This window comes from Echinops telfairi, unplaced genomic scaffold, assembly GCF_000313985.2.
Source record: "Echinops telfairi isolate 266 unplaced genomic scaffold, ASM31398v2 ScPeMD7_7469;HRSCAF=8507_0, whole genome shotgun sequence".
Classification (NCBI taxonomy): domain Eukaryota; kingdom Metazoa; phylum Chordata; class Mammalia; order Afrosoricida; family Tenrecidae; genus Echinops; species Echinops telfairi.
Window position 1 is genome coordinate 43,446,728 of NW_022111372.1, and position 24,493 is coordinate 43,471,220.

Here is a 24,493-nt window from a genome sequence, read left to right on the forward strand (position 1 = left end):
TATCTGAAAATAGTGCTTACCCATCTGTGTCCCACTAAAATGTAATTAATGGGATACAGCAAGAGTTTTGAAGTTAAAATTGCTGTTACTCCTTTGTTTCCACTCAGTAATGTGTGTGACTAAGAAGTCCCAGACTAAGAGGTAACTAGACCCTGGTTTTCAACCTGCATGATCCTGTTGATCCTGAATGTCTAATCCCTCAGACTAGAATATCTCAGTGATGCAATAATGCTGTGCTTTTCTATTTAATCACACTTCATGGCTTACCTTGGACTGTGATTTTAAAATCAATATGTCTGTGTTTTAACTTTGCCATACCAACTTAACAAGTAATATAGCTGTGGTAAAGCTAAATGTAAGCTCAATGTCCTTGTCTGTACTCTTCATACATAGTTACCTGAGAGAGATATTTTTAATACAAAAGGGGACAAAAGAACCTTATGGAGCCAATCTACTCTGTATACATATGGACACATGAATTATAATAAATTCTACTCTTTCAGGTATGGTATTTTGTTTGTTTGTTTTGATCAGTTGCTGAGTGGAGAAAAATCAAGCTTTTGGCTACTATTGAAAGGTTTGGATCTCCCTGTAGATGCCTCAGAAGAAAAATACGGCTAACAACTTCCAAAACCTCAGCTGTTAAAAACCCATAGTAAACAATGACTATCAGAGACAAGGGGTTGGCATAAGAAGGAATTGAAGCCGCACCAACTGTGTTGCTGTTGATGTTTAATCATTAGTAGATAAAAGAAGATTAGTCTTCCTTCTGCTCATCTATTACCCCATTGGGCTTGTTTACCCCTTGCAGATTAGAGAAGATGAAATATGGATGTGACAAATCGCACAACAGTAACGGAGTTCATCTTCCTTGGCTTTTCGGGTGTTCCACAACTCCAGCTCACATTGTTTGTGCTGTTTCTCACAGTGTACTTGCTTTCCCTCATGGGAAACACACTCATCATTTTCATTGTTCTCTTGGACAGTACACTCCAGACACCCATGTACATTTTCTTAGGAAACTTGTCCTTTCTGGAGATCTGGTATACCACAGCCACAGTGCCCAAACTGTTGGCCACCTGTGTGTCACAGGTTGTGACCATCTCCGTGGCTGGTTGTATAGTGCAGTACTACTTCTTCTTCTCCATGGGGGCTACGGAATGCATTCTCTTGGCGGTGATGGCCTATGACCGGTATGTTGCAATATGCAACCCTCTTCGCTACTCTATCCTCATGAGTCTTCAGATTTGTCTGAGGTTTTCAGCAGGATCCTGGATTGGGGGCTTCATTGCCCCACTCCTACCTACCATACTCATCTCTTATCTCAACTTTTGCGGCCCCCAGAAGATCAACCATTTTTTCTGTGACTCAGATCCAATTTTCAAACTCTCTTGTTCAGACACATTCTTAGTAGAGGCCTTGGGCTACACATGTAGCTCTGTGGTGATTCTAAGTTCTTTCCTTCTTACTATGTCCTCCTATTGGAACATTGTGCTCACAATAATCAGACTTTCTTCCCGGGAGGCTCAGAAGAAAGCATTTTCTACATGTGCCTCCCACCTGTCTGTGGTTACCATCTACTATGGCACCATTATCTTTGCCTATGTCCGACCTCCAGCTAAATACAACTTCACGATTGGCAAAGTGGTGTCAGTATTCTACTGCGTGGTCACACCATTGTTAAATCCTCTAATCTATACCCTGAGAAACAAAGATGTGAAGGAAGCTTTCAGAAAAACTCTAGAACGAAAAAGATTGCTCTGGGCCAGAAACTTGTAAGGTTTTTAGATTTCAACTAATAATGAATTTTCAAAATACACTTTTAAACTCTAAGTATTGACAGTATATTGTGAATTGTTACTATATAAGATGTACATTCATTTTGGGGTGGAATGCCACTCTATACTTAACTGTGCTCAAGAAGCCACAGTACAATATCACAGAAAGATAAGTCACACAAGGTTTTTCCATGCAAAACCTTCACAATAGGAAAATGGCCGGGAATAATCCCACATAAAGTCTTTGTTTAATATTTATATAATTGATATATTAAAATTAGTTAGAGAGTAATAAAAGAAATCTTAAAAGCTGTTAAATGAAGCAGTATTTTTCCATCTATTCGATGGGCTGTAAAACTTCATCACTTTGTAACTTAAATCTGTATTTACTCAATAAATATTTATTGAGCACTACACTTGGGGACACTAATGATGCTAGGAACTGGGATGCTAACTAATAGGTAAATGGTTCAAATCCACCAGCTTCTTTGTTGAAAATGTAAGGTCATCTCCTTTTGTAAAGATTTACAGCTTGAATAAATACTATATGAGGTTGCTCTCAGTCAAAATCGACTTGATGGCGATGGATTTTGGTTGGTACTCTTACGTATTGACCTTAATTTAAACATAAATTTAAATATAGCTTTATTAGACATGTTATTTTTAAAATATCAGATAACCTAGGTTGTTTTAGTTGATATGCAGTCACTGATAAGGTGATATGCTTCCAAATATTAGGGGAGTAACATGGCTCACATGTTACTGAAAGAAAAAATAAAATTTAAACCTCAGGACTTGGCAATATAGGAGGGAATATTTAGCTAACGTAGTGAAGCTAACTATGCTATGGGATTCCTATACACTATCCAGATGGTCAATTCATTCAGCCGAAAATAATTCTATGGAGAGGAAAAAAGAAATAGAAACCCCCAGTAAAATTTATTTTTGATGGCTATGTCTCTCCTTCCAATGTGAAAGAAGAAGCATTGATATTCTCTGTGTGTTTTAGGAGTTTATGAGCTAAAGGGATGACAGGATTATAGAAGAAACAAAATAGCAGCCACGTCTTTACCAGACCGTTTTACCAATGTTTCCCATGTGATTACCTAAACAGAAGGCTATTCAAGGTGTGCCCCATGGTCCAGTAAAATCCCCATAGTCTCTGAGCTTGCTAGAAATGCACAGTCATAATCTGCACCCAAGCATACTTAATATCATTGACTACTTTAGAGATATTCACAGGGGATTGGCATGTGCATTTAACTTTGAAAAGCAATATTGTGAGCAATTAAAAATTGTGATAAGAGAAAATAATGAAATCAAGAGCCAACTCATATCTACAATTTTTTAATTTAAATTTTGGCATTATATTCATCTCTTGGACATAGGGAAACTCTGACACAGGAACTTTTCTGAATGACTAGTTAACTTCCATTTTAAAGTGATACCAATCTGAAATGCTCTGTCAAAATCACTTCTATATGTAATTGTGAACCTACACCATGTTTTCCCTAATCCCTTCATATCTGTATCATAATATCAAAAGTTACATATTGAATATCCCAATAATAGTGAAATACATAATTTCTGTGTATACTACCAAATTAAGAGATTTTCTTAACTCATAAACAGAACTGATTTGTCAAATGTCTACTTCCTTGGTGAAATGTATATCAATGTATACATTTATATATCTAATGTATATAAAAAAATTTGTCTTAGTCACTTCATCCATTTCAAACTTATAACTGGGTTTATTTCTTGACTAGAATAAATCTAAATTACTTGGCAAATTTGAATGTGAGTAGTTTTGAGTAAATAAATATGATTGTTCAAGTTATTCATTTTATCATGACATCTTTTTAATACATTTTTAGTCTTCTATTTAAAAAATCCAATGAACGTAATCAGGGTGTTTTCTCTAGAAAGAGATAATATGAGAATAAAAATATCTGTAGACAGATGTATTAAGGCAGACAATGCTGAATTGCAGGATGTGTGCTTTAGGAAAGCTTCATAGCACATCAGCATGACATGGAATCCACACTGAAGTATACAAAAGTTTGATGATACAAAGAAGGAAAAATATTATTGAGTATATTTTCTTTAATTTGACAATAAAACTAAGATAGTACTTGAACTAAACTTACTAAACATGAAAAAGACACTTTTGTTTCTTTATTTTCAGGTAGTTTTTAAAATCTTGAACATTATTTTGTATAAACTTTTCAATCATCTTGGATGGCATGTATGTAATATTATCATTTATGAGTATTTAAGCAACTTGCCGTTAAGTATTTAAAATTTTTTTGGTTTTCTGTATAATATTCTGTAAGATGAATTTGTTTAAATAAATTACATTATGTATATATCAAGTATTAAACTGTTCCTCATGTTTTATCAAAATGAGGTTTTGATTACTTACCTTAAAAAATATCTACATCCCAGGTTATTTCCTGTGAAAATGGTCTTTAACAATAGCACATATCCATACAAATCTAATCAGAATGGAACTGCTACATGGGTTTCTGAGAGTGTAACACTTTAGGTGAGTAGAAAGCCTTGTCTCTCCTGATGAGCAAATTCATGGTTTCAAACTGCTGACCTTTTGGATTCAGTTCAACCCACAACTATTACACCAACATGACTCCTAAATTTTACAGGAGGAGAAAGTCTCATCTTTACCCCTTGGGGTGGCTAGTAGATTTGAACTTCTGACGTTGCCAAGAGTAGTAACCCAATGCATAAGCAGTAATCTACTACACCAAGAGGTTAAATATATCAGTGTCAATGTCTATGTCTCTATAGTTATAGCTATTTCTATCGAGGTAGTTCTACTTATATCTTTATCTATATCTCATTGTTGTTAGATTCCACCAAGCAGGTTCTGACTGATAAAGACAATGTTAGGTTTTATGTCAACTCGGGTGGGCTAGGATTCTCCCATAATATTATCTAACATAATGTAATCAATTCCACGATGGGACATTCTGTGAATCAGCAAGGCATTTATCAGGATAATTGTTGTTGTTGTTAGGTGCCTTGAGTAGGGTTTTTTGTTTGTTTGTTTTGCTTTGTTTTGTTAATTTCCTCAACTAAAGCAGTTTGGCCTTTTAAATTTACTTAAAACCTCTTCAAAGAAGCCCTTATGTTAACCCTGGATCCTTTGAGAATATCTGTCAAGATTGTCTTTTTGAAATTCAAATAACAACTGACATAATAGTCTGAGCTGACTACCTCCCTCATTTAAGGACCTATCAAATCTGATTAGAATGACCATTGTTTTGAACTCAATGTCAGTACTTAAAGTCAGGTCAGAGGCTGATTTGGAACAGACCATCAATTGCTTATATGTAAGGTCAGGTTGAAGCTAAAAAAATTTAACGAAGTCAATGAGAACCAAAATATGACCTTGAGTTTATCTCAGCTGAATATTGAGGACACCTGAAGAACAGATTTTCTGCATCGAAAGACTAATGACAGAAGAGGCGAGGGGCTGTGAGATGACATCAAGAACATCATTCAGCAAGAAAGGAAAGATAATTAGGAAGATGGAAAAGAATCAAAATGGATGTCAGCAGAAACTCTGAAACTTGCCCTTAATCATAGAGTGTGAAGAAATTACAAAGTTACAGAGCTGAATAATCTTTTACATCAAGTTGATGCTGATGCATACTTACGCTATAGGACAGGGTCAAACTTCTGCTATGGGTTCCAGAGGCTGTAACTCTGTACAGGATTAGAAACCCTTGTCTTTTTATCCTGTGGATGGTAGTTTTGAACTGATTGTGGATGGAACTGGTTCTATTAATTGGAAGATTCTATGGGCACAATAGTAAATTATTCAGGAAAGATTAAAAAGAGAAAAAATACAGTCACTGTACCACAGAGAACTGATTGCCATTCAACCATTTCAGGAGTTAGCAGATGAGAAGGAGCCAATGTTGCTTAACAAAGACGTTCAGGCTGCACTGAAAGCAATAGACCTAAACAAGGCTTCATGAATTGATGGCATACCAATTGAAATGTTTCAACAAGCTGAAAAAATATTAGAAGCACTTACTCATCTCTGCCAGGATTTTCGGAAGAAAACTATTTGGCAACCAACATGAAGAGATCCATATTTCTATCCATGCCAAAGAAAGGAGATCTAACATAATGTTCAAATTATAGAGTCATATCATTGATATCACATGCAAGCAAATTTTGCTGAAGATAACCCAACAATGTTTGCAAGCAATATATTGACAGGGAGCTTCCAGAGATGTAGGACAGAAAAAAATGTGAAACAAGGGATGCCATTACTAATGTCAGATTACATATTGGCTGAAAGAACAGAATACCAAAAAATATGTTTTTAGGTGTTTTATTGACTATTCTAAGGCATTTGACTGAGTGGATCATAACAAACTATGGATAGCCTTGAGAAGAATGGGAATTCTAAAACACTTCATTGTGTTTAAGTGAAAATTGTTCATAGAACAAAAGCATTTGTGTGAACAGAACAAGGGACTACTGCATGGTTTAAAATAAGAAAAGTTGTCCATTAAGGTCGTTTCTCTCATTACACTTATTCAATCTGTATACTGAGCTAATAATCAGGGAAGCTGAATCCTATGAAGAAGAATGCTGCATCAGGAAGAGGAAGGCTTATTAAACACCATTGATATGAAGATGACATAACCTTGCTTCCTGAAAGTAAAGAAGACTTTATGCAAATGTTGATAAAGATCAAAGCTTGCAGCCTTCAGTGTGAATTACAACTCAATGTAAATAAAACTAAATTCTTCGCTGCTGGACTAAAACATAACACCATGATAAATGAGGAAATATTGATATTGTCAAGTCTGTTGTCTTGCTTGGATCCACAATCAATGTCCCTGGAAACAGCAGTCAAGAGATCAAAGGCATGTTACATTGGGTAAATCAACTGCACAAGACATCTTTAGATTATTGAAAAGCAAAAATGCTATTTTGAAGACTAAGTTGCACCTGGTCTAAGTCATAGTATTTTTTGTTGCCTAATCTGCATGTGAAAGCTGGACATTTAATGAAGAAGAACAAAGAATTGATGAGTTTGGATTGTGGTACTGGAAAAAACTGTTGAAAGTATCACTGCTCAAAGGATAAACCAATCTGACTTGGAAGAAGTAAGGCCAGAGTACTCTTTCTAGGCACAGATGGTGAGACTTCATTTTACATACTTTGGACAGGTGATCAGGAGAGACCTGTCCCTGGCAAAGGACATTGTGCTTGATACACAGAGGGATAATGAAAGAGAAGAAGGGCTTCAATGAAATGGACTGACACAGTAGCTACAACAATGGTGGGGATGTTACAGGATTGAGCAGTGGATTGTTCTCTTGGGCATGAGGTCACTGGGTTGTAATTTACTAGATGGTGCCTAACAACAAACTTATTTTGGAGAAACCTTAATGATAATTTTTTGTTGTTATTATTAGGTGCTATTCAGTCAGCTCTGAACCATACTGACTCTATGCACAACAGAATGACACATTGCACGGACCTGTGCGACCCTATGCCTGAGCCCATTGATGCCACTATTATGTCAATCCATCTCATGAAGGCCTTCCCCTCCTTCACTGCCCCTCTACTTTACCAAGCATGCTGTCCTTCAGTCTCTCCTGAAACACGTTCAAAGTATGTAACATGAAATTTTGCCATTCTTGCCCCTGAAGAGCACTCTGGACTTTTCCAACATAGATTAGTTTGTCCTTTTTGCATTCTATGGTACTTTCAATATTCTTCTCCCCCACCACAAATCAAATGTGTGGATTCTTCTTTAGTCGCTTTTGATATTGATAATATTAGGACAAGAAAGCGTATTACTGAAAGGCCTTGTCTATTGACATCCACTCACCATAGAATTATATTTAAACACATTTTAAAAATAAAACTATGCATGTCTGAATAGGAAATTAGTAGCAATAATTCCTGCATAACCCTCATATCTAGCTAAATGCTATGTGTATTGTAATTGCCTTCTTGGTTCACTCATCCCAAGATCCTATCTATATGTGTAGAATGTATTTCAAATTCTGATTATGGTTGTTCTATTTTATCATATTGGACTATATGAATACTGTTAATTGCATGTTTATTAGACTGACATAATGATGTAGGTATGTGTGCACATTGCGTAAATGTAATTATTTGCATAGTGTTAGTATTACCTGTCATCGAATTGGTCTTCAACATCCTGAATTAAAACATCCTTACTTATAAGTCTTAACAGGAATTTTTACTCTGAGGAACGAGATTGCACTTTGGGTTTTCAACAAACTAAATCTTAAATTATATTATATTTCTAATATTTTGATTAACAGCAGGCTAATTCTTTCACCTCCTCTATGATTTACCAGAGGGAATAAAGTATCCACTTCTAATAAGATAGCCAATGAAAACCCGATGGATAATATTGAAACATTGGCTGATACTGAAAACTTCATGAATAAGAACAGACTATTGTCAGAGATGGTGCTAGAATGAGCACTTCAGTTCAGAAGGCACTCAAATTATCACTGAGGATGACATAGCTTCTCAAAGGAGAGTCAACACAATAATGTAGTGGGAGTAAAAGCATTTGAGACCTTCAATTGCTGATGAGGTACAACTCTCGATTAGAAGAAAGAGCTGGAAATAGTAATTAATAATTGGGATCTTGAGTGTAGGAAGCATGAATAGAAAAAATAAAAGGTTGTCAAAAATTAAATGCAAAATGCAAAGATTGACATTCAAGATGTTACTAACGAAATGGACTGTTATAGGTCATTTTGAATCAGAAAATAATATGGTTTACTATAGAGGGAATAAAAGATTCAAGAGGAATGTCATTGCATTTATCACCACATAAGGCTATTCCAAGATATATCTTGAAGAAAAATGTTGTCTATGGCAGGATAATATCTATCCACTTACAAAGAAATCTAATCAAAAGAATCATTCAAATATATGCACCTATCACTAAATGAAGAAATTGAAGAATTCTACCAATGTGTTCACTCTGAAATTGATCAAACATGCCATCAAGAAGCATTGCGAATTATTTACAATTGTTATGCAAATTTGGATACAAAGAAGGAGTAATGGTATTGGAAAATTTGGCCTTGGTGGTAGAAACAAAGCTGGAGATCCCATAATAAAATTTTTCAAAACACAAAACAATTGAAAATACCTTTTTCTAACAACACAAAATTATTATACAGATGGACCTCTCGGGACAGAAATCAAAGAAACCAAATTGACTGTATCTGGGAATGAGACAGTGGAGAAGCTCAATCTTAGCAGGTAAATCTAGCCAGGAACCAACTGTGAAATAGTCACATTTGTGACTATGGAAGTTCAAGTTGATATTGAAGAAAATTAAAACTAGCCCATTAGAGTCAAAATACAACCTACATCTATCCTACCAGAATTTTAAAAACATCTCAAGAACATATTTGCTGCAGTGAACACTAATGATAGAAAACCTGATGACCTTTAAAATGACACCAAGAGCATCATTCGTGTAGAAAGCAAAAGGACATTCAAAGACAGCAAAGAAAGGACCGAAGAGGATGTCAGAAGAGACTAGGAAACTCACTCTTAATCATAGCGTAGGTAAAACAAATGGAAGAAATGATGAAGTAAGAGTTGGACAGAAAATTTCAAAAGGCAACTCTCTTAAGAAGAGAAAGTGACATTATAATGAAATGTGCGAGGATCTAGAGTTGGAAAACCAAAAATGAAGAATACACTAAGCATATTTTAATTTGAAAGAACTAAGGAAAAGTTCAAGTCTCAAGTGACAATATGAAAAGATTCTAAGGGCAAAATGTTGAAAATGCAGGAAGCATCAAAAGATGAAAGTATTGCAATGTCACTGGTCACTGTACCAAAAAGAACCATTTGACATTTCACCGTTTCAAGAACTCACATATGAGCAAAATGAAGGGTACTGAAGGAAGTAGCTCAAGCTCTATTGAAAGCCACGCCAAAAACAAGGTCTAGGAATTAATGGGACATCAAATGAAATATTTCAACAAACTGATGAAGTATTTGGCCAAATGACTGTGTGGCAGTTACAAAATTTTAAGGATAGATAAAAGAGTAGGGGTGGTATTCAACCTGTCAGTCAGGTCACAGCCTGATGGTGCCTCTTTGTGGGTGTGGCCTTCTCATAAGGAGCACCCAAGGAGCCTCCCTTTGTGTCAGCCCTCCTCTCCCTGCTTGCTGACCCCAAGAGCCGCTGGAGCTCTGCTATGTTTCCACTGATATTGGATCCTCACTGTTTTGCACCCATGAGCTCCGATATTCCTGAATTCTGCATAATTCCATGTGACTGCATGAGTCTGAAGTGGGACTTACGGTGTTGAGTTAGACTGAGCTTGGATGTTTTCTTGATATAAAGCTTTTTCTTACACATGTATGAGTGCCACTGGATTTGTTTTTCTAACCATCCCAGCCTAATTCAGACTGGAAAAAACCTTTATTTGTACCCATTCCAAACAAAAATCACCCAACAGCATTATAGAGCAATACTATTGATATCACTTGCAAGTAAAATTTTGCTGAAGATCATTCAACAGCAGAGGCAGCATTACATTGAAGGCAGATGCCAGAGGTTAAGGCCATATACAGAAAAGTACTTAGAAAAAGAAATATCGTTGTTGATGTATGCTGGATTTTAACTTAAAGGAGAGAATACCAGAAAGATGTTTATTTGTATTTTATTGACTAGGCAAAGGTATCAGCTGTGTAGATAAAGAAAAATAATAAAACAACTATGATATCCTTGAAAAGAATGGGAACTACAGAACTCTTAATTGTGTCCATAAGAAACTTGTACATGGATCAAGGAATAGAGCAAGGCTATTTGATTTGGTTTAAAATCAAGAAAAATGTGTGTCAGGGTTGTATTTTCTCACTATAGTAACTCAATCTGAATTCTGAGAAAATCTGGAGTTTATGAAGAATAGGCCATTAGGATGGGAGGAAGGCTTATTAACAACCTGTGATTTGTAGATGACACCACCTTGCTTTCTGAAAGTGAGGAGGAATTGAAATATTTGCGATGATGGCCCAGGATTTCAGCCTTCAGTAAGGATAACAACTTAATGTAAAAAAGATCAAATTCTTCACAACTGGAAAAAAAGGTACACCACGATAAAGAAGAGATTGATGTTGTCAACAATTTCCTCTTGGTTTAATTCACAGTGATCAACAAGTAGCAGTCAAAAGATTCAGTGATGCAGGGCATTTGCTAACTCACTGCAGAAGGCCAGCTTAAAGTGTTGAAAAACAAGGATGTCACGTTCAAGGCTAAGGTATACCTTACCTATGATATAGTATTTTCACTCACCTCAAATGCATTTGAAAGTTAGATATTGAGTATAGAAGACTGAAAAACAATTGATTCATTTGAATTATGGTGCTTGCAAACAATATTGAAATTACTGTGGACTGCCAAAGGAACAAATAAATCTGTCTTGGAATACATACAGTCAGAATGCTCCCTAAATGCAAGGTTGATCAAATTCAAACTCAAGTCCTTTAGAAATGTTTTCAGGGTACATCAGTCCCTGACAAAGCTGGGTTTTACAAAAGCTGGAGAGGGCATCATGCTTGGTAAAATAGTAGGGCAGTGAAAAAGAGGAAGTCTCCTGTCCAGATAGATTAAATACAGGGTCTGCCAAGATGGGCTCAAACAGAAAAACAGTTGCCAGGTTGGCACAGGACCCAGCAGTGTTTCATTCTGCTGTACACAGAGTCACATGAATCAAGACCATATAGGAGGCATTTAACAACAATCAAATCGTCTCTCACTGTTCATCTAAATCATAACTATATGATCTATTTAAGATAAAACTATTGTTACTGATTCTCCCCACGAGTCTTTAAGTCAAAGGCAATCAGAGCACAACTGATAGAACAGTACTCAATACTATGAGACCTCCAGTACTGTCTCTAGCATGGTGGTCTCCATTAAGGACATATTTAGGCAATCCCCTAAAAGAAAGTGCCATTATTTAAGCTGACAGGAGAAGGTTGGAGGTATTCCATTTTTTAATGCATGCTTTCTGAGGACAAGATTATCTAAATCTTTGGATTATGACCAGAGGTAGTTCAACAGAACTTCATCTAAATCAGGACTCTGCATTGGATTTTGGGCATTTACTGCCATAGCCTTCTGTAAAGGAAGTGCTCAGAATTCAAGCTGTAATGTAATTCTCTCCTCTGATTATGGATTACATTATTCATAATCTTTTAATCATTCAGGCTGCAGTGATTTTTCTGTGTGCATTTAGCTGACACCTCGCTTCAATGGTTGCTATTTAGGACAAACCTTCAAAACCTCAGACACCTTTCTTTCTGATAGCTAGCCAGCTATCTTTTCAAAGCACTCTGAAATGCACCCATATCTTTGATGATGACTTCATGAGGGCTATTATCGAACAGGGCCATATCATAAGAACTCATTGTTCTTAGATTAAGGCTTAGATTAAATGTGAGCTCAAAATTCATTCATATATCTAATGCTTATGACTGTCTATGTATGTCTATATAATATGTATTTATGAGTCACTTTATAAACAGTATTGCCAGCTTAAGAAATAACATAAATAACCTCCAAGGGACATTTGGTATTTCTAAGAAAAATTCCATTAATACAGCCAGTGGTGTAGAATTTCAAATACTGGCTAGTAAAGGAAATGATTTAAGTACACAACACTGCTTAAGAAAACTGAGGGGCACAAAGTAACAATTTCAATAATACTCACTCACTACGGTGAGACTGTCTGCAGAACTATACATGTGACAAAAAGCAAATGAAAATGAAAGTAGAAAATATATGGTGGTCTCAACTGGTCAATTATTGGGCAATCTCAAAGTAATAGATATGTGAAACAAAGTCCAATGACTTCAGAGTCCTTGACTTAGGTATAACTTCTCACCGTACAGTGTTGCAGCTTTAAGCACAAAGGGGTATTTCAATTCCTTTAACCGGCATCATGTGTGTTTAAGGTGAACTTTTGTTCAGAGCGGGATTTCTGAATAAGGTCCTCTACATGGGAACTATGCTGAAAGCTGTTAACCTCAAAAAGGAAAATTCTAAAATCCGAGTAGCTTATTGTATAAGGCCTGGATCACAAAAGTCAGAAAAGATATTTGGTCAAAAATGCGTGAGTAATAATAGTATTTAGGGCAGATTTTGTTTTAACTGGGGGTCCATACTAGTAATATTAGGGTTTTTTCTAATGGCAAGATGTCCTTCTATATTTTACTCACCAACAGACAGCAGAATGGAAATTAGCTTTTTAAAGACAGATTAATAACCCTTCCCCACCACCTTTGGTCATGAATTTCCATTAATAAAAGAAAATCACTGAACACCATTGTAGGACTAACTATTAAATTAAAGTGATTGTGGGGCAATACTACACAGCAGGAACTATTTGATTCTCTCATATTCTCCCATTAATAAATACACTTAAGATGTATAAAAAAAGGTTGTGATAAATGGATTATAAGCCTAAAACAGATATAACATAACAATGCCTGGAAGATGGATTAAATAATTTCATGTTCTGCTCTAAACCTGAATGGCTAGTCTGATTTTTTTCTTTGTTTGGAGTCTGTTTTTTGAAACAGATTGAATTCTTCAATATGTCACCCTGCTCAGGGCAAAATGGCCTACTGCTCTTTCTGGACCATGTTCAAATTCAAAATGGCTTTCAGACACCAGTTTTTGTTTGCTCTGTGTGTTTGTCCTCATAGACTAGAGAAACAAATTCATAGACACTCATGTGTATAAGAGTTTTATATAAAAGTTAATTGTACATTAAGAAAGCAGCCCAATCCAGTCCAACTCCATAAGTCTGATTTCAGCCCATATGTCCGATATCAATCTATAAAGTCCTCTTCAGACTCACAAAACATATGAAATGACACTGAATGCAGGATAATCACGGGCCAGTGGGTAGGAAGTCTGGATCCAGTGGCGGTGTAAGCATGTCAGCGCTGACAGGGGTCTCTCTGTGGCTCCTCTGGCTTCAGAGGTCTGGTTGCATCAGGGTAGGCTCATGTGGCTTCTCAAGCTCAGGGGACTAGTGTAGTTCCATGTGTCTTGTCAGCTGGAATGTCTTCAAGGGAATAAACTGATATAGTGTGTCTTCCACCTCCAAGGAGGTAAAATGCAGGAGTTCCTGGAATTCTCAGGAGAAGACCATTCCCACACAGAAGCCTCATTGATTATGTGTTGATTGACAGACCAGACTCCACCCCATTCACTCATAAGCCTCTCAAATTTACAACAGATTATGTAATTACTATACTCTGTTTTTAATATTCTGAGTTTTAACAAAAGAGCTTTTAGGGGCAAATGGTTTGCTCATGGGTTATTCTAATTTCCACGGAAGTCAGATGCAAAACAGAAATAAAACAATATTAGGTCAAGTCTTGGAACGGATCACATGACTAAAAGCAATAAATATTATGAGGTGTTGTTGATAGTTAAATGACATCCGTATCAGCTACATTCTTGAAAACCTCAGTATTTTTTGTGAATAAGTATATGAATATGGAAACTGAATAGTCTATCTATTAAGACACAAAATAATTTCTTTGGAACTTAACAGAAAATCTTACTGTTGCTCTATTTTGTAACCCATAACTCAAATCTCACTAGCTTCTATAATCATGATTATATGAATTTGTTAATAAAAGCTTTAAATTTGAGAGTTATGATATTTTAAACCACAAGTGAAGCAATTGGGAGAAAAGGGAAAAGATACTTTCTTAGATACAGAGGATAATCTTAAAATGTCCACAATATTACCACACATAGAAATATTTGATTGGAAGGTGGAAAGATGGTAACCAGGTAGGCAGCTCATGCTAGGAGCTCTGTGGATATTTGTGAATGGGGATATGTGTGGGCTAAGTGAGTGCTACATGTAGTTTATTCTAATAGACTCCTCTATATGTTTATTTTCTCTTTTTAACTATATTAAATTCTGTACTCTGAGTCATAATCAACCTGATGGCAGTAAATTTGGTGAGGCAGAAATGATTAATTATACAGTCCAACAATCTTTTTTCTTGATGTCTTAGTTTTTAGGTCAATACCCGGGTTTATTTTTGGCACTTACTCATCAGAGAATTGAATTGGATAGACTGTGTCAGCTTTAATTTCTTAGAGATGGTGTTCTACTGTATTTTCAGCTAGTAGATTATATTAATTTGTGAATTTATTATCCAAGCTTTAAATATTATTATAATTCAGGTACACAAATTCCAGGATAAGATAAAAAAGGAAAGGGATATTTGAAAAAGAATGAAAAGAATTAGGTTTTAAGGGACTTCCGAGGGATGCTGTTACAGATTGAGTTGTCAATCATAAGGTCAGTGGTTTGAACCCACCAGTCACTCTGAAGGCTTCAAAAGTTTCAAAGGTGTGAAAACCCAAAAGAACAGTTCTTCTCTGATAGAAGCAAGTAGATGCCACCCAGATTTTCTTGTTGGCATGAGAAGCTATGTAGTATATGCAGAAACTACACATTGGGCACTGAAAAGCCAAAATGCAAATTGAGAAGAGAGGACAATTTTCAAAATATATTTTGAAAAGTATCTAGAAGGTGTGAGGGCTATTGAGTGTCAAAAATGTAAGGCTTCTTAGAAAATTTCATAAGTATTCTAGGATCTAAATTTTTCTGCCTTAAATTACACAATAAACATTTGAAAAAACATTTTAATATATGGAAGTCCATGATAATTCATGTTAAATATTTCAGAAGTGAGTTTGGTCTAAGCTGCTTTATAAAAGAAATTCAACTTTTCATTTAAGAGTTACTGTGCATCTGTGGAGAACTTGTGTCATCTTATACCAAGACTGGAACATTTTAATTTTAATGAAGGAGTTTAAACTCTGACAGACCCATTTGGGGCTTCAGAACCTTTAAATGCCTATTTATTGCACCAAACGTATCACTAGTAAGTTGATAGGACTCATAATGATCCTGTAGAACAGAGTGGGACTTCTATGATATTAAGAGGCTGTAAATATTTGTTGGAGCAACAATTTACAGTTTCCTCTTGCAGAGCAGCTATGGGGCTCAAAGAGTTGACCTGGTGGGTTAGCAGTCAAACACACAACCTACGATGCCACCAGGGCTTTTGGTAGTTGCACAATCTGGTGTCAGTTTGAGAGGATTATGAGTGAAGGGGTGGAGCTTGGCCTGTCACTCAAGATATAACCAATGAGGCCTTTCTGTGGGCATGGCCTTCTCCTGAGAATTCTGGGAGCTCCTGTTTTTCCTCCATGGACAGGGCAGCAAGTCTCTCTGCTCACTCCATGAAAGACGCTCTATTAACAAGACACATGGCACTATGCCAATTGATCCCATGCCCTGAGAACTGGAGGATCCACATGGAGACCCCTGCCAGCATTGAGATGTTTCTACTGCCAATGCATCCACAAGACTGTGTACCACTGGCCTGTGATTATCCTGCATTTGGCGTCATTGCATGTATCTCATGAGTCTGAAGAGGACTTTATAGATTTGTGTCAGACATATGGGTTAATATAGGACTTACGGACTTTATCTGGAGTGGGCTTGGATGCTTTCTCAATATTCAATTGCTCTTATATATAAACTTCTTTCCTATACACATTTGCTTGTTTTTGAATTGGTTTCCTTAGTATACCTGGACTAACACATAGCTCCTTAGTTATTTTATAGTTACTCTTATTTCTGGAACCTTTGTAAAATAACAAATTGGATCTGCCCACTATTCAGTTCCTAACAAAAGTTAAGTGATGCTTGGGGATAATTCCAAGTTCAGAAGAGGATGTGGAAAAAAGGATCTCATTACTGACATTGGATGCCTCTTGGTTGAAAGCAGAGTACACCAGAAAGATGTTTACTTGTTTTCTATCCACTATGCCAAAGCATTTGATTGTGTGGATCACAACGAACTATGGATAGCCATTGAAGGATGGATATTCCAGAACATTTCATTGTGCTCATGTGGTTTGTGGAACAAGAGATTGTTTGTGAGCAGAACAAAGAAATACCCCATGGTTTAACATCAGAAAAGGTGTATATCAGGGTTGTATCTTCAAACTATAATTATTAAATCTGTATGCTGAGAAAAATCATCAGAGAAGCTGGATTCTTTGTAAAAGAATATGGCATCGGGACTGATGGAAGTCTTATTAACAACCTGCAATATGCAGATAACACAACGTTGCTTGCCGAAAGTGAGCAGGACACGAAGCACGTGGTGATGGAGATCAAAGACCATAGCTTTCAACATAGATTATAACTAGATCATCACATCTAGATCAGTAGGCAACATCATGAAAATGTAGAAAAGAGTGAAGTTGTCAAAGATGTGTCTTGCTTTGGATCTGCAACCAATCCTCATGGAAATAGAAGTCAAGAGATAAAATGCATTGAGTCAATTGGCTGCACAAGACTTCTTTCAAGTATTGAAGGGAAATGATGTAATCGTGAGGACTAAGCTGTGCCTGACCCAAGTTTTGGCATTTTCAATTACCTCACATTCATGTGACAGTTGACTTTGAATGAAGAAGAGCACAGAAGATGCAAAGCATTTGAATTTTGTGCCACAGAAGAATATTTAAAATACCATAAACTTCCAAAGAACAAATAACCCTCTCTTGGGAAAAAAAATGGCCAGAGTGCTCCTTACAGGCAAGGATGGTGACATTATGGCTGTGTACTTTGGGCATGTCTGTCAGGAAAGAGCATCCCTTGGAGAAGGACACTATGCTTGGTAATTTGGAAGGGCAGCAAAAAGGGGGAAGGCCCTTAATGGGATGGATTGAGATCATGGCTCCAACAATGGGCTCAGGCACAGGACAAATTGTGAGGATGGCCAGTGTTTCATTCTGTTTGACATAAGATTTCTATGGGTAATCATCAACTCACTGGCATCTAATAACAACAGCAGCATATATCTCCTCTCTCTCACACTAGCTAATACTGCACCCTTATTTTAATGGTGTGCAGAGTGAAGGGTGATATATGCCCTGTTTTCCCGAACTTAAGACATCTCCCCAAAATAAAACCTACTTACAGTTTTGCCTCTCGCTGATATATAAGGCATTTCCCCAAAAAATAAGACCTCCCTGAATATAAGGCCCCCCAAAGTTACTGTAACTATGGACTCTGGACCGTAGCGGCGGGCGTGGCTGCACAGCTGACTGTTGGCCGCAGCACAGCCTGAGCAGACAGGAAGTGTGAGGTCTCTTTTAATAAAACTATAACAGTAAATGTGTACCGTATTCTTCTTCATGGAAAAATAAGACATCCCCTGAAAATAAGACCTAGCGCATCTTTGGGAGCAACAATTAATATGACACTGTCTTATTTTTGGGGAAACAGGGTAGCATATGTTTGATATCTCAAACTACACAGTTGATAGTTGAAAACTGGTTCTATTTTTGGAATCAGGAATCAAATATACACAGAAACAAGACTAACATTGAGGCACAGAATGTGTGTAGGCTCGTGTTATTATTAGAATAGCCAAATATACCACGAAGGTTACTTCCCAAGAAGCTGATAATGCTGTCTCTGAAGTGGACCAGGAAAAAATATATATACATACACATTTATATTAGATGTACTTATGTATTATTCTCTCACATCTAATCATAACTCACAGTCAAGGATGAGTTAGTACATATGATGTGGCTGGCCCTGCCCAATTCTTGCTCAAATGAAATTACCACTGAAGATATAGGTGATATAGCAAAGTGTGGACAAGAATTCTAATGGTGCCCATAAATCAGAAAGAACAGCATCTGGGATCTCAAAGACTTTTCTTAATGCAAGCAGCCCTCAAGTCCACTTGGAAGGAGCACAGGACTCTGTACTAAATATTGTTTGTAATTAAATGCAGGATCATAAAAGGGAGCTATTAAAGCCGAAATTCTGAGCACTTTGTTTGCAGAAGGTTATTGCTGACAGTGAAATCCCATATTTCATTTGCAGAATCTGCACGTGGATTAAGGCTTCATTGAGTCTGCTCTGTGAATACCTTGGACCTCAGTGTGTGTTAGAAGCCCTAAGGGACTTAATTGGAGGTGTTCTTGATAAAAAGCACCAGGCTGAGGAAAACATAGTCTTAAGGTTTAACCTACTACCTCAGGAAAGTCTCTGGACCAATAGTAAGGTCATCATGGCCCTGATATCATGCTGGGAATCACACTAGCTACTCTGCTATATGTCTTCTACCAACCATGTTCATGTGACAATTTTCTTTGACCTCCTATGTCCTTTTTAACCCTATGTATTTCAGCAACACTATAAACAGTATTATCACTTCATGTTGATGGAATCTTTTCTGTGGATAATAAGTCTCTGTAGTTGTCCGGTCTTTGGCCCATTTATGATTTAATAAACATTCTCTTTAAATTTAAATAAGAAACTGAGAGCATCTGAGACTGTAGTCCTCGGTCACTGTTCAGATCTGTAACTGAACTCCCCTGGGTTAGAAGAACCAACCATTCAAGAGCCAAAGGGCAGCTTTTATCCAATGGCAAATTCCAGAAGACTAAGGACACAGGAGGATGGAAACACGAACACGGGGAGGAAGTGAGAGGAGTGATGGCAAATTGTGGAGAATGCAATATATATGTTGGGGCAAAATATGCATGATTTTTAAAATGTAAAACTGATCATCTGCTTTGTTAACATTTACCTAATTCACAATAAAAAGTATTTTAAAAAAACTTCTGGAGAAAAGATGGCTCTTAAAATCCATCTTTATATCACCACTTTACATACATTGCAAAACCACCATGTTTTTATATTGTCTAATGATGGAGACAATCACTAATACTGGCAAAAAGTATCCATGTATAGTCATACATGGTTAAATAAGCATTTTATTAATACTAGGATCTGCATGAAGATTGAAGTATTTAATGAATATCATCAGACACTGGTTTCTTTAGATGAAAATCCATTGTATTTTGTCTATCACAAAAATGCTTATGTGCAGAAAAGTGCTCAAGGTTTATAAGTACTTATGAGGGGGTACCCCCCAATAAACACAGAAAAAAATTACAAGCTATGTATTTAAATTTTTAACAAAATAACCTTATCATCTTCAAATTACTCCCCATTATACTTAATACATTTGTCAAATCCATGATTCCCCTGTTGAAAACATTTTTCAACCTCATCTGTTTGGATGGCGGACAACACCTCTCATTTTTTTTTCTTCACTTCTTCTAAGTCATCAAATTGCTGTCGTTTCATGTCCCTCTTCATTTGCTAAAAATTAAGAAGTTGCACGCGCGAGGTTAAGTGGGTCAGGTGCATGGGACAGCAGAGGCATGCTGTTTTTTACCAAAACCTGGTGCCCTGAGATAGTTGTGTGAGCAGGTGCATTGTCGTGGTGGCAAATTAAGTCACCCATCTTCCACAAATCAGGCTTTTTTTGGTTTGTCACACACAGCTATGCTACCTTTTTAGATCTCTAAATAAAAAGCTTGATTAACAGACTGACCTGGTTGAACGAACTTCAAATGCACTATGAGTCAACATTTTGATCCGTTTGGGAAGTTGATGGACGTCCAGAACAAGGTTTGTCATCAATCAACATTTCAGATTTTTTGAAATGAGAAAACCAGTCGTACACTTGAGGTTTTCCTATCGCGTTGCTGTCCTTGTCAGCTGTCTTCAACATCACGATAGTTTCTGTGGCATTTTTTAGGAACAGGAACCGCAATTTCACAGTTGCACACTCTTCTCTTAAATTGGCCACCACCAAAAAAGAGGATCAAGTTAAACGGCTTTAATGAAAAGATTCACTGTGACCAGTGAGAACCTGCCCAGGTGACACCACACAGTGCATTAATTCAGAGGAAGATGCTGGATGCTTGCCTTGTGGGGGGAAAAACACGTACTAGGAAAGCTCCATCCAGCCGAGCTTTTTCCCTTTTATTATTTTTTTCAGGGCCGGTGTAACCCCCTCTTATAGTAGACATTGAAGTACTGTTCAGGTTTGTTCTAGATTGGACAGTCACTCACCCTGTATTGTCAATATTAAATGAATGATGGCTCCTTTATCAAGCAATAAATAATATTATTTCTCCATTTTGTGCATACTTTCTTCCTTGGGATAGTTCAAATTTTATATATTAACTTGCCATCATTTAATAGCCTCTCTAAATTAAAATTGTGATGTAACCTTTATTATTTGATCTCCCTTTCTTCTCTGAATAGTCAACTGCAATAGAAAAAACTAGGCGAAGGAAAAAAGACTAGATCATCCCAAAACACATGTTTCATAAGCATCTACCTACATGATTATAAGGTTCGTCATAGAGGGAAGCAAATAGGTGCTTGTAGGAGATTAGATTCTATCATTTATACAACTTCAAACATTTCCTTGCTCCTAAGTTCACAATCAAGCATTAGGCTTACTTTTGAAAGAATAACTATAATGCACTTGTAACCATAATGCAGATGGTCATTGTTAATGGTTAAATCTGTTACATTTTAAATTACTTTCTCAGTGCTGTTTTGTGTTGATGGTTTTTTTAATTGTTTAACTCTGTGAATAACTATTATCTTTCAGCCACTTCCAGTTAGGGAGACATGTTACTGCCATCAGTACTTGCGCTGCAGTCAATTCAGGGCACGGCAATTCCATAGGACTGCCCTACAGGGTCCTCAAGGCTGCAACTTAGGGGAAGCAGATTGCCAGTTCTTCCCCCTAACCATTTCTGGGTGGATTGTGACCCAACGTTTTGGCTAGTAGATGAGCCCATAACAGCACCATCCAGAGACTCCTGGTGTAAATTAGAAGAGTTGAAACATTTTTGCAAATTATGTTGGATTTTAACAATTCTGTTGCTTGTTTAAAAGGCACAATATTAGTTGTTTTTATATCCTAAATTGATTTGTTCTGTAGTAGGTGTGAGCACATTTGTTTTCTGTGAGACCATAAGTATGGTGTGTGTGTGTGTGTGTGTGTGTGTGTTTTTAATTCGTGTTAATTCAAGCAGTTATTTATAAGGCTCCCAGAGCTAAAATTTTTAAGGTAGGAGAAGAGCAAGCAGGCATGAACTTAAACTTATTCTTAGATTTCAGAGTGCTAAAAGGAATTGGGTGAGCTGAAGGTACAATCATGGTGATTAATTGTTAAACCTTAAAAGGTATTTACTTAGATGAAAAAGTAATAATAATGCTGGTATCCTCTAAATGACATTTTTTGGGACAAAAGCATAGAGTAAAATAAAACCCATGGATTTGGAGGTGTGACTTCCTATATTTATGATTCTTTATTTGCAATCTGAAATTCGTACGCATAGTATAACGTTTTTATGATTTTATGATCTGAGAAATAGGTTTTTAAAATCTGATTTATTTAATAAAATGATTAATCCAGATTTTAGCATGCACAATATTTAATAATATCTGGCTGTTTATATTTCCTTTATGAATATATTTAACTTGATCACTAAATTCAACCAGGCAAGTCAGGATTTTTGATAAAAGACTCTGCCCTTAGAAAATGTCTTCTGGAGTGCTTTCTTCATGTCTGTGTTCCGTAGGCTGTAGACGAAAGGGTTCAGCATTGGCGTCACCACAGAGTACATGACGGCGGAGAGAGTATCTCTAAGAGGAGTGTGAGAAGAGGAAGGACTGAAGTACACAGCACTGGCTGTGCCGTAGAACAGCACCACCACTGACAGGTGGCAGCCACAAGTGGAAAAGGCTCTCTGCTTTCCTTGAGTTGAAGGTATCTTCAGGATTGTGGAGAAGATAAACCCATAAGATATGAGTATGCAGATTAGGGGTGTTAGAGCCAATAGACCTCCCACTGTAAAAATGAGCATTATGTTGAAGGAGACATCAGAGCAAGAGAGCTGCAGCAGTGGGTTCAGATCACAAAAAAAATGATGAATGATGTTGGAGGCACAAAAGGACAGACGTGCCATTAAGGAAGTGTGTAGGAGGGCATGAACAAAGGTAACCACCCAGGATCCAGCAACCAACTGAACACAAACGCGAGGATTCATTAAGGTTGTATAATGCAAAGGGTGGCATATTGCCACATACCTATCATATGCCATCACACAAAGAAGAAGACTGTCCATATTCACAAAAGAAATGAAGAAAAAAAGCTGAGTGAGACAGCATGAAAAAGATATAGTCTTTGAACTTGACAATGTGTTTACTACCATCTGGGGGACTGTAGTGGAAGTAAAACAAATGTCAACAAAGGCCAAGTTGCTAAGAAAGAAATACATGGGGGAATGGAGACAAGAGTCACACACAATGCCCAAGATGATGAGCATGTTCCCAGACACGGTGACTACGTACATACAGAGCAACAGTGCAGACAGCTGGTGGCGCTGCTCCACAGAGAGGAAAGTCCCTGCAGGACAAATTCATGGATGACGGTTAGATTTCCCATCTCTGCCTCTCCAATGACTCTAGAAGAACAAAGTATTACATTGTAGAAATCATCTCATACTCCATGCTGTGTGTGTGTGTGTGTGTGTGTGTGTGTGTGTGTGTGTGTGTGTATAATCAAGCTTTACTCAGTCCCTGCTTGCTTGAACACGTCCCAAGGGCATCTTGTGTTGAGAGTCTGTTGTTGTATGCTATTAATTCTAATTTCACAGTATTATGATGAGTAGAACTGTCCCATAGAGTTTTCTAGAGGGTAATCTTTACAAGAACAGACCACCAGGTTTTTCCTGCTATAGGACTGCTAAATGGATTCAGTACACTGACCTTTTTTAGCACTTAAGTACTTAATAATTAGTCCCGAAGGGCCTCTAGTACACATAGACTGATTGCAACTCATCCAGATATGTTGTTCAGACAATTTTCATTTTGTGTTAAATATAATGATTGCTTTCTTCAAATCAAAATCTATCGTCTCTGAATAACTATTATGTTTAATTATCAACTACAGTGTGTTGTCTGTAGGAATAGTACAATTAGTGTTTGATTTTCTTAATTCAATTTATCTATGTTAGCAATTGTGTTTTTACTCTGACCCACTAGACATGTTTACTAGAATGATTTTATTTCTAGTCAATAATCTACACCCTTCCTGAGAGTTGATTGTGAAAGTTGAATGAACTTTTCCTCCTGTAAGAATATATTTTATCCACAGATGTTCACAATTATCTTCCTCTTGAAACAGAATATGTATCATTTGGTTATTTCATGACCAGTTAATGTACTATCTGGATATCCTAGGAAGTCCTCTGGAATCCAAGGGCAGGGGATTTGCTTTTCGGGGTCTGTCTTCATAGCAGCTTACAAGCGCTGCTTTCTCTAGAGCAGAGGCAAGCAGTCTCACAGATGAAGCAGACATTTCATTGAGTTTCTTGTTTTTCTGAAAAAGGTCACCGCGACTCAGTGGGTGGAATTTTATATATTGTTTTGCGTGTTGATTCTTTACTCATTATTTTATTCACACATGCAGAGACACACACTTAATTCTTCACAAATAGGTGCAGCTTGTTAAGCTCTGAACGCCTAACTTACAGGTTGACACTTCAAATGCATCCAGAGACTTATCAATCTGAGACTGAAAGCCAAAGCGCTCCCTGGAAGAATGATGCTCTGCACACATAGGGTTGACATAAGTTGAAATTAACTCCATGACAACTAACAACACTATACTTAACTATTAACCACTCTTTTAAT

The 24,493-nt window shown here is 36.9% G+C and overlaps 2 protein-coding genes across 2 annotated transcripts; one reads left to right on the plus strand and one right to left on the minus strand.

Annotated features, from left to right (window-relative positions):
- Positions 1-828: 828 nt before the first annotated feature.
- Positions 829-1,779, plus strand: LOC101646302 (olfactory receptor 6F1-like). Its single transcript, XM_004697242.1, has one exon. The coding sequence runs from the start codon at positions 829-831 to the stop codon at positions 1,777-1,779; it is 951 nt and encodes a 316-aa protein (XP_004697299.1).
- A 20,551-nt stretch (positions 1,780-22,330) lies between these two features.
- Positions 22,331-23,243, minus strand: LOC105978819 (olfactory receptor 1C1). The gene is given in 3 exon segments (XM_030888729.1): positions 22,331-22,416; positions 22,419-23,195; positions 23,198-23,243. Coding segments are annotated over 3 exon segments (909 nt in total).
- Between the last annotated feature and the right edge of the window lie 1,250 nt (positions 23,244-24,493).

What these genes read in the sequence shown, in the direction of transcription:
- LOC101646302 (XM_004697242.1), top strand. Translation starts at nt 829, where the DNA reads ATGGATGTGACAAATCGCACAACAGTAACGGAGTTCATCTTCCTTGGC.